This window comes from Tachysurus fulvidraco, chromosome 2 (genome assembly GCF_022655615.1).
Source record: "Tachysurus fulvidraco isolate hzauxx_2018 chromosome 2, HZAU_PFXX_2.0, whole genome shotgun sequence".
NCBI lineage: Eukaryota > Metazoa > Chordata > Actinopteri > Siluriformes > Bagridae > Tachysurus > Tachysurus fulvidraco.
The window spans coordinates 22,901,561-22,913,325 of NC_062519.1; the positions used below are offsets into that span (position 1 = coordinate 22,901,561).

Genomic DNA, 11,765 nt, shown 5'->3' on the forward strand with positions numbered 1-11,765 from the left:
AGAAAACTACACAACAAAACAAAGGGACATTATGAAGCTGAACGTAAACATAAAGTGCTGGGACAGCTTGCACACACACACACACACACACACACACACACACACACTTAATGAATATGCACAAATGCTTAATAAGTTGATGTAAGCTGGCAATATTGTTTCTAAGGCAGCCTCATCAACTTCTTTTAAAAGAACAGTGTGACAAAAAAAGTCCCCTGTTTTTTATTAGACACACACACACACACACAGACACACACACACACACACACACACACACACACACACACACACACACACACACACACTTACGCAAATTAAATCAAAAAGCTGTTACATTTGTGGGGTTCAGCAAAAGCATTTAGGCAAAGTAACCACCAAGGGGCGCCAATATATTAATGAATGCAAGGACAAAAGGCAAGCACAGAGGTGTTAGTCAGCACCAGTTAAGCACACAAACACCGTTACCTGTCCTGCTTCCGAGGCAAGGTGTTGCGGCTGAATTTGGGACTAGCAGATGGGGAAGAGAATGGACTAATAGAAGATTTAGGGATTAGAGTAAAAGAGAAAAAGAAAAAGAGAATGAGAGAGAGGAAAATAAACACTGACTCAATTTCCCAACCTGAACATCACTAACTATTAACAACAACACACACACACTAAAATATTAACACACAGACTAACATCCATGCACACAAATACACAAACACACACGCTAACATCAACGCACACACAAACACTCACTAACAACACATAGACCCAATACACGAACACCAACACACAAAGACTAACATCAACACACAAGCACACACACACACACACACACACACACACACACACACACACACACTAACAGCAACACCCAAACACAAAAAAACATTAACACATACACACAGTAACATCAACACACACACAGACACATACACACAGTGTAACATCAACACACACACACAATAACATCAACACACAAATATTATCCACAATACACACACAGATGCAGATCAGCACACACTTCCTGTGTGAATGTCAGTAAGTTGTATATCTGTGTTAAATAAATCAAGCAAACCATTTTCCTTCCCAATAGTTCCACACACACCTCAGTCATCCTGATTAAATACCTCTGTTAAAGGCAGGGTCTCCGATTTTTGAGAACTGCTTCAGAAAACTGAGACGGGCCGAATAATAAGCAAAAATCAAAACAAAAATCAAAACAAACATGTAGCCAATGAGCAGAAAGGGGCGGGGCTTGTCAATATGCGGCGGAGATAGTATGCAATGCGCATGTGTGACATTAGCAGAAAGCGGTTTTAACATTGACATGGAGGATAAAAACAAAGAAAGAAAGCGAAGAAAGGCTTACGATAAGGCAAGAAGTAGAACGTGTTAATATAGGATCAGCTTTAAAGCGCTGGAGAGAACTGAAGGAGCAGGAAGTTGGCCACATATTCACAGATTGGAGTTTCCCGAGTCAATAACTCCTGAGCTAAACGCTGTTACTACACAAATAACACCTCTTTTCTATCGTAGTAATGTAGAGAGGCAGCTACAACCGCGTTTTGTGTAGTAACAGCGTTTAGCTCAGGAGTTTTTGACTCGGGAAACTCCAATCTGTGAATATGCGGCCGACTTTACTTAAGACGCCGAGGCGCTTTTTTCCTTCTCGATAGGTGAGTAACGTTGGTTTTGCTTTGTTACACAGAACTAATATATGCCTTTGTCCTTTACATGATTATGCTTGTGTGTCATTTTTGCTTGTTTGTTTATCTGCAATCGTATTGTTCTTCCCTTCAGCTATGATAAAGACACTTTTCTTTCCATTAGTTACCTGGGTTACGTATGTTTGTGTGGGGGGAGTTATCGATACAGGGGTGGGACCCGTTTGGGTTAGGGGTGTGTTTGTTTTGGTGATTTTAAATGTCGACATTGGCTTTCAAAAATCGGGGACTGCACCTTTAACTATATATTATATAAAGATCACAACTAAATTCTAAAATCCAAAACCTCGAATATAAACACCCTAAATACCCCTGCATCTCACACCCCTGTTTAAAAACCCCATCTGGATCCCTACAATGATAAAAAAGTTTACACACCCCCAAAAACTTGAACCAAGATAAACCATGTCAGAACTTTTCCCATCTTTCATATGAAATTTCAATATAGAAACCTTAAAAAAAAAAACTTGTTTTCTTCCACTTTCAGCTTTTCCTGTTAGGGATCGTCACAGCGAATCATCTGTTTCCACCTAACTCTATCCTCAGCATCCTCTACTCTCACACCAATTACCTTCATGTTCACATTTAACACATTCATATATCTCTTCTTTTTCCTTCCTCTTGACCTCTTACCTGGCAGCTCCATCTCCAACATCCTTCTACCGATATAACCATCTCCCTCCTCTGTACATGTCCAAACCATCTCAATCTATCCTCTCTGTCCTTGTCCCCAAAACAGCAAACCTGATCTGTCCCTCTGATGTGCTTGTTCCTAATCCTGTCCATCCTCGTCCCTCGTAAAGACAACATCCTCATCTCTGCTACCTCCATCTCTGCCTCACGTCTTTTCCTCACTGCTACAGTATCTAACCCATACAGCAGAGCTGCTCTCAATACTGTCTTGTACACCTTTCCTTTTAATTCTTGCTGACACTCTTCTGCCACACACACAACACTCCTGACACTCTTCTGTCACACACACAACACTCCTGACACTCTTCTGTCACACACACAACACTCCTGACACTCTTCTGCCACACACACAACACTCCTGACCCTTTTCTCCACCCACTCTAACCCTCCTGTACTGGCCTCCCCACCTCTTTTCCACGCTCCCTGTTGCATTGGATGGTTTACCCCAAAAGCTTAGCCAAAGTGACTGTGCTGACTGTGCTGGAGGTCATCGCCGTGGCAGCAGGACCCGAGATGGACCCTGAGCTGGATTTCTTTAAGCCGAAGAAAACGTGGGAAGGGGCGGAGTCAGAGCTCTGGATTTTGTTCACATGGGGCCGTCATCTGAATCATGAATCAGCATCATGTCATTGATGACAGCTATATATGGTTGTTATATGACAATAAAAGCTTCTTGACTTGACTCTTCTTGACTGCAAAATGATCACTTTTAAACATGAGAGTGAATTTGATTGGTTCATTCTGAACACTGACACACCCCAGATTATATACGGGTATTATACAAAGCAACCATAACTTTTTTCTAAAAATCTTCCGGATTGTTTTTCTCTTTTTATATGTTGTAATTTCACACAGAGACTTGAAGGTCTGACATGATTTATCTTGCTTGAATTTTTAACATCACAATACCCTGCATCTCCCATTCAGAGACCTTTGATGCTTGCTTCTTCTCATCTGACTCTTACCTGTCTGTCTTGGTGCTGCCTGTGCGAGTGATTGGCTGGTGGCTGCTGTCGTGCTGCTTCCCGCTGCTGACTGACATGTCGATGGATTCAGAGCTGGTGTGCATGCTGCTGACTGACGGGTGGCCCCATGTCCCCGTACCCCCGGAGTAACCCGAGCCCGGGCTGGACATCTGCTCGCTGCCCCCTGCAACCAGGCTGCTGCCCACTGAGGAGGAGTCTAGGAGCCCAGAAGAGGGCACAGAGTGGTGTCCTAATGTGGCATGAGGGTTTGAAATGACCACAGAGTTCTTCAGGTTCTCTGAGGCAGTGGCCTGCTTGGCAGCTTTACCTCCAAAAAGTCTAAAATAGACCAGAAGACAAAAATCAATGACATTATAACTCTGTGGAAATCACATTTAAATAATTCCCTAAACTTTCCAGTCCAAATTACAAAAAAATATGCACTAGTACGTTACAAGCCACAAGGGGGCAGCAGATCACATTTTATATATCATGGTGTGGACTAAATGTCCACAGATGGATGGGAATATCAGACAGTTTTAGCCTCTTTGTGGGGACATCTGACTGGCATTTTAAAGAAAAGGTCTTTCCTTTTGGTTACTGAGATTAGGGTTAGGTTTAGATTTGGGAATAACAAACAGCAATTAAAAAGATTTCATTTGCTAGGACTGAAAAGTTGTGTGTGTGTGTGTGTGTGTGTGTACCTGCGCAATGTGGGTGATGAAACCTCTGTATATTTACTCCCTTGTCTCGCTGTCTGTGGAATTGTCGAACTTGAGCCAACCACGTTTGCTCTTAAGTTGTCCGCATCAGAGACTCCGCCCTTTTCCTTGTCTGTCTGATTGGTTTTCATGTTGGGGACGGACTCTCGCGTCTTATTGGCCGAGACAGACAGACTGATGGTAGGACCTCGGCCACTTGATCCTGATTCGATGCTACTGATGGATGCGCGGTTGTGGGAGGAGCGTGAAGGTCGGGGCAGGCTGCGGTACTGCAGAGTCGACCGGACACCAGGCGTTAGGCCGCTGTCTTCCTGAGTCACCATGGCGCACTCTAGTGTTGACCCTTTCAGACCAGATCTGATTCCACCCACCATCAGAGCTGTGGATTTGGGGATTTTCCCTAGTGTGGCTGAACCACTGATGACCGTGACTCTGCTGACTGTGCTGGAGGTCGCCGCCGTGGCAGCAGGACCCGAGATGGACCCTGAGCTGGGTTTCTTTAAGCCGAAGGAAACACGGGAAGGGGCGGAGTCAGAGCTCTGGATTTTGTTCGCGTGGGGAGAAACGCGACCTTTCTCTGAAACTTTAGCGTCATCTGTTTTAGCTACAAAAGACACAGGGCAAAAATAAAAGTCTTGTATATTCATCATTGTATTTTTAAAACTTTTTTATGTAATAAAGCCTGCTAGCTAATAAAGTCAGCAAATACACACACACAGTAATGTAAATAAAGCCCACACACCTGTCCCATGTGTTTTCATCACGCCTGGTCCTGAGGTAACTGTGGTGTTTTTGGTGCGTGGCGTCGTCACGCCAACCTGTGCGCTCATGCCCCTCCTCCATGAGCCGGTCTGAGAGACGGCGCCTGCCCTTTTCCCAGATCCTCCCTTATCTGACTCATCTGATATGTCAGAAGGGTTTTGGCGCCATTTTAACCCAGACTCCATTTTCACACCACTGTCTGAATTACCGTCAGATTTCTTGACTTCATCGCAGGACCAACTTGAGTGTCGCTCGACTGCCGAATGTTTCTCGGCGTCAGTCACAGGAGAAAGCTAGAAACAGGAGAAAGTAAGGAAAGATTATTTAACAGATATTGGGTTACTTATGTAGACACACACGTGTGTGTGTGTGTGTGTGTGTGTGTGTGTGTGTGTGTGTGTGTGTGTGTGTGTTCACCTGGGTGTTCAGAGCTCTGCATGAAGCAGATGTGTGTGTGTATGAGCTGATAGAGGAACTTGTGTTGATGTCATCAGTGTCGATCGTGTCACTAATCCCACTGCTGACGGAGCTGCTGTCATCCCAACTGAGAGAGCAAGAGAGAGAGAGAGAGGGAGAGGGAGAGAGAGAGAGAGAGAGAGAGAGAGAGAGAGAGAGAGAGTGAGAGAGGGAGAGGGAGAGAGAGAGAGAGAGAGAGAGAGAGAGAGAGAGAGAGAGAGAGAGAGAGAGGGAGAGAGAGAGAGAGGGAGAGAGAGAGCGTGATCAATAAATATGGAAATCACACTAAAGCACTTTCCCCCCCCCGAGTGTGTTACACCGCTCGGTCACGTGAGACGTGCATGAAACACAGCTCGAGAGGACAAACGGGGGTTAAGTCGTGTGATTAGTAAGAAATGGCTGCAGGGCTGGAAAAGTGACAAATACAAAGAAAAAAAATTCATACTGATTTATATTCAATATGGATTTGGATTCATTAGAGAAAAAAATCCTGTTTCACAACAAATGGGTTCATAAAATCCAAAATACACACATCATCATCATCATCATCATCAGTTTAGTACTAACTGATAGAAGTTACACAAAAATTGAAACACACACACACACGCACACACACACTACCTGTTCAGAGATCCTTGGTTGCCGTGGATACCAGGAACATGAATCACAGTGAGTGAGTGAATAGAATGTCGATGCTTCATGGGTTTAGTGCCGAGGTCTCTCTGCTTCTCCGTCTATTTTTGATTCCATCTAGTATTTTCACTTTCCTTCTTTTTATCTCTACCATCTATTCCTTCATTCTCTTCTCTTTCCTCTTTTGCAATCACTCCATTCATCTATTCACTGCTTAAGTTTGCCCCCTCTGTCTCTGACTCCCTCTCGCTCTCTCGTTTTTCATGTGAAATCTGATCCTCGAGCTGAGTTAACCAGTGAATTGCTGGCCACACACACACACACACACACACACACACACACACACACAAACACACACGCACACACATGTCCCTACAAACACACAGACACACACACACACCTACAAACACACAGACACACACACACACACACGTCCCTACAAACACACATTGACACACACACAAACACACCTACACACACAGACACACACAAACACTCCTACACCTACACACACACACAGAGTCCTACAAACACAGACACACACAAACACACCTACACCTACACACACACGGTCCTACACACACGCACCTACATTCTCACACACAAATTCATACACACACACTCTCACACACATACTCGTTCCTACACACATGCACCTACTTTCTCACACACATAGAATCCTACGTACAAACACGCACACACTCACTTACATACACACATACCTACAAACACACACATACATACATACTACACACACATATACTGCATTTGACCTAAACCAAAGAAATCTCTATGCTCTGGAATCCGAGATTAGTCTCTTCATCTCTGAGTTCAGGGAGCGACGTCAGATCAACAAGGCCACTCGCTTCCCAGTTTGCAAGGTAAGCAGAATGCGACATTACAAACCAACACACACACACACACACACACACACACACACACACACACACACACAGGCTTCGTCTGGCCGTGTGGAGTGTGTAATGTTAATTAAAGATCAGTGTATCTTTCTGGAACACAAAGCTGTTATTACATCCTGAGCTAAAACGGCACAACCACAACACTCTCCATCTGCCTCACTGCAGCTCTGTCCATTTTTTTCCACCGCTATCTCTCTGTGCCAATTTCTCACTCCATCCACCTCTCTCTATTTCGGTCTCATACACACTCACCCGAAAGACCTATTTCGTCTTTTCTGTACGCTACAAATAATGTAAATTTTACAAAAAAGTTTTTTCTTTTCTAGATTTGTATTTCTATGTGTAGTGTGTGTTCCAAGAGAGCAAAGTGTTTATTTCAGGACTGAGGTTTTGTGTCTAAATGCAGCTGTTTTCTATGGGAGGAAACCACTGCCACACACACACACACACACACACACACATACACACGAAGCAGAGTTTTTTCCTTATAGCACACAGACTCTCCAATCAACTAACATCTGCTTCAGAAAACCCGCCCTGCCTGACCATTGACCTCTACAAAGAAAAAGTACAGTATCCAGTCACCCATGGCATAGATAACACTCACACCCGCACACACACCCGCACACACACCCACACACACACACACACACACACACACACACACACACACACACACACACACACACACACACACACACACACACATACACACACACACACACATACACACACACATACACACACACACACACACAGAAACATATACTGTTATGCTTCACTGTCCTAACTGCATTGGTGCATTGGATCACTGACCTGGACTAAACTGGTGAAAAGTGATGACAGCAGCAGATGTGTGTTTCCACTGAGTTATAAGAACTTGTCCAAAACTCTTCAGTTCCTGGATAAGAACCTGTTCTTCCAAACCAGTTACACGGTGTAATGACAGTGAGACGACGGCACACGCGGAATGTGAGGGAACCTCTCATATCAGCAAACACTCACAACAAAACCAGTTGCAATCAGAGTTTCAGCCTTGCATGAAATGTGATTACAGGCTGTGTGTGTGTGTGTGTGTGTGTGTGTGTGTGTGTGTGTGTGTGTGTGTGTGTGTGTGTGTGTGTGTGTGTGTGTGTGTGTGTGTGTGTGTGTGTGTGTGTGAGTGAAAGAGAGAGAGAGACAGACAGAATCTTCTCCCAAACCTCATGGGTGTTTATAGTGTGGAGGTTAACCACAACATCCTGTGGGGAGGAAAAATGAAATAAAAAAGTAAGAACAAAGAGAAAGAGTAAGACACAAGACTGGAGCATGTGACAGCTGAATGGATTTCAAAGATCCGGAAGACATTTATTTATCTCCTGCATATATACTCAGATTGAGTTTTTTGCTCCTTCATTTCTCTTCATCGTGATTTATTCGAATTCACACACAGTCGCTTGACTGATAAATGTCGACTTACTATGTTTCTCTATGTTTCATTTGCCTAAATGCCCTCAACCAATCAGAGCACAACATATTGCTCTGAACCAATCAGAGCACAACATACTGCTCTGAACCAATCAGAGCACAACATACTGCTCTGAACCAATCAGAGCACAACATACTGCTCTGAACCAATCCAAGCACAACATACTGCTCTCAACCAATCAGAGCACAACAAACTGCTCTCAACCAGTCAGAGCACTACATACTGCTCTCAACCAATCAGAGCACAACAAACTGCTCTCAACCAGTCAGAACAAAATGTACTGTCCTCAACCAATCACAACACAGCATACTGCTCTCAACCAACCAGAACAGACATATATTTGAATATACCATATCTCAGGCAATCAGAACACACTGTGCTGAGCTTAGCCAAGACAGCCATGTGAAGTAGACAGTGATAAAGTATGATTATGATAATGATGATGAAATACCTGTCTGCATCTCCTTGACCAGTCGATACATGCTTCTGCAAAGTTTCTCGCATCAATGCCAGTCCATCTGGGAAGCGGTTCATACGGCGAGAATATATACTCAAACCACCATCAGTCAAGTAGCTGAGAGAGAGAGAGAGAGAGAGAGAGAGAGAGAGAGAGAGAGAGAGAGAGAGAGAGAGAGAGAGATAGATGAATACTTATCACGCATCACTAACCAAAAGATATAAATATACAAGTTCATAAGGAATTAAGTGCGTAATGGAAGTATGAGACTTGAGACTCACCCACTGCTGAGCTCATCAGCATGTGCGTTCTTGGCCAGCACGTCTCCATCACTGACGTAGCCGCTGACGTCCAGCTCGAGCTCCTCTGCACCACGCTCTCCCAGCTCAAGCCCACAGATGGCACTGCTACGTGCTGCTAGCTGCCTGCGCAGAGGAGCAGAGTAAAGGTAGCGTGTGTGACCCAGGGCAGATCCACCCATGCCTCCATGGGCCGGATACCCGTTCCCTGGTGATGGGGCGTCGCCTGCCTGCAGCCTTGGGCTGGATGGACCGATCCGATTGGCCCATGACAGCGGTGCGGCACGAGATGACCGGAAACCACGAGGGTTCATTTCCATGGTGACGCCACTATCAAAAGTTTCCAGAGCGCTGATGAAGACATAAGAGCACAGTTTAAGTTTACTATAGATTTATGCAGAAATATGTGTAACAGAAAGTTTAAATACTGAACAACTAAGTGCAAGGATAACTGATGTGATTCGAATACAGCTTTCAGGTCATCAGTGCGATCAGCAATAGACTATTAATACATCACTGCCCTCTACTGGAAAGTTTATGAACTGCAATTAAACCATATAAATATTGTTCATGTTAATGGTGGTGCTGAAAATGAGTATTTGAAACACCAGTGAATATGACGAAAATTCACACACACACACACACACACACACACACACACACACACACACACACACACACAAACACTATTTATAATCTGTGCTTCTAATTTTGCTAGTTTGACAACAACTCCAGTGTGGTTTGACTGCATTGGGAAAATTATCTAAATCATTACCTAATTTAAATGTGAATCAAACCTGCCGTGTATTCTGGGTTGGTTTCTATCAAAACACAGACAAATGCTTAACAACATTCCCATGTGTGATTAAAAAAAATACTTCTTTGCATGTACCTGTGTGTTATTTGTGTCCCCCGTAAACTGGACATGGTTTCTTCCAGGTTCTGTCGAAGGTCTGCAATGTTTTTGACAGTTCTCAGTCTCCTAGTCTCAGGATCTTCACCTGATCAACACAGATCAAAGCCAAAAATGTTAACAATCCTGTCTTTTTGTCTGTCTACCTGTTAATAATAATCTGTCTACCCACCTGATAAATCTTCAGTGGATGTCTGATTGGTTTTGCTGAAGCTACCCGACTCTCCGGTGTGTCCCGGGAAGCCTGTTTCTGTGGTGTCGTCCCCATCTGTCTGGGATCTGAAAAGAGAGAGATTTGTGAGTGTGTGTGTGTGCGTGCGTGTGTGTGTGTGTTTGTGTGTGATGTTATTGTAGCGGTGGTCTTACCTGTACATGAATGGTGCTACAGTGGCTGTGTTCGGGTGGTTGTACTGTTGCTGAGGCTGAGGAAGCTGCACACTAACTGTGTTGCTAGCGGTGGACTGGGTAGTTCCTCCATTTCCAACTGAGGCTACGCTGTGATTCTGATTACCTTTTCCCTCTGTAGATGCCAGACTGGAAGAGGAAGAAGAGGGACGGCTGTCTACGTGGAAACCGACTCCGCTGCTTAGCCTCATGCTACGTGGCCTTTCGTTGTCTTTACCACAGAGCGGCACTCCTGAGCTTTTAGCTGTGCTTTTACTTCCTGGTTTGGGGATTCCACTATGCATAGAGGCAGCGCTATCTTTCTTGCCGCTGGTTTTGCCTCCTTTGGGAATGAAGCTGGCAATTTTCGAGGTCCTTTTAGGCTCTGCAGCGGTGATGCTAACATCACTTCTGGTAGTTACATCCTCTGTGGATACTGCGTCTCTACTCGCTGACTTTTCAAAAGTGAACATTCTTCTCGAAGTCTCCTTTCCTCGCTCTTTCTCCTTCTCTTTCTCTCTAACCCGCTCTTTCTCTTTGTCACTGTCCTTTTCTTTGTCGCCACCTTTCACTGAGCCCTTTTTGGCCGTTAGAGCCCGGCTAAAGGTGCGCTGTGCAATGCCTTTCAGTGCCATCTTTGGGCTGCTGCTTGTTAGTGCATAGCCGTTAGCTTCCTCCACAGGCTCGGTAGCTTCTACCTTCTCCAACATAAGCGGCATATGCACAGCGCCCTCTGGGGGCGTAGAGGATTTCGAGCCACTTTTACTGTTGAACAGTTTGAGTTTTTCTAACATGGACTTCTGAGGCAGGGATTTAGGAGGTGGGTCAGTAGGAGGGGTCTGTTTGGAAGGGACTTCCCCTTTAACTTGGGAAATAGTGGAGGTAGATGTGTTTTTGGCGCTCAGAGATTTGCTCCTCCAGGGTTTGCTGCTCGAGTTGGGCTGAGGGATGGCTGAACAGGAAGTGGCCGAGGAAGTGGAAGAAGAAGACGGCACAGTGCTGGTGACAGCAGACGTGGTTGCCGATGACGATGGAGCGTGCTCAGTCATGCTTGGAGTTTGGGAAGCAATGCCGTCTGATGATTCTGTAAGGAGGAATTGAATAGACTTTATTCGTTCATTCATAAGAAAGCTGCTATTCAACATAAAGCTCAAGTTCCACCATTCAGCATCAGTTCGTCATGCTTTATTTCTTATCTCGTGTCTATCCCAAGAGCTCAGGAAGCCAGTCCGTTACAGCATGACACTATGCACACAGACAACAACGAGGGACAATTTGATTAGCCACTCCTCCTTCCTGCATGTTGGAGGAAACCAGTGAACCCATTTGAAACCCACATGCTTCTAAGGCTCAAACCTAGGATGCTAAAGGTGTAATCTGC

The 11,765-nt window shown here is 44.7% G+C and overlaps 1 protein-coding gene across 8 annotated transcripts in view; it reads right to left on the reverse strand.

The window, feature by feature from the left end:
* Window positions 1-11,765, reverse strand: part of nav2a (neuron navigator 2a) — an 83,148-nt gene that overhangs the window by 16,143 nt on the left and 55,240 nt on the right. For 7 of the 8 annotated variants that reach the window (XM_027152185.2, XM_027152189.2, XM_047802850.1 and 4 more), the window contains 10 exons: window positions 10,367-11,468; window positions 10,173-10,279; window positions 9,980-10,088; window positions 9,070-9,438; window positions 8,783-8,905; window positions 5,272-5,398; window positions 4,835-5,147; window positions 4,075-4,696; window positions 3,371-3,709; window positions 466-531 (listed from right to left, as the gene is read on the reverse strand). In XM_027152185.2, the coding sequence (XP_027007986.2) occupies window positions 466-531; window positions 3,371-3,709; window positions 4,075-4,696; window positions 4,835-5,147; window positions 5,272-5,398; window positions 8,783-8,905; window positions 9,070-9,438; window positions 9,980-10,088; window positions 10,173-10,279; window positions 10,367-11,468 (3,277 nt within the window). The remainder of the gene's footprint in view (window positions 1-465; window positions 532-3,370; window positions 3,710-4,074; window positions 4,697-4,834; window positions 5,148-5,271; window positions 5,399-8,782; window positions 8,906-9,069; window positions 9,439-9,979; window positions 10,089-10,172; window positions 10,280-10,366; window positions 11,469-11,765) is intronic. The other variant, XM_027152187.2, reaches the window with a different exon arrangement.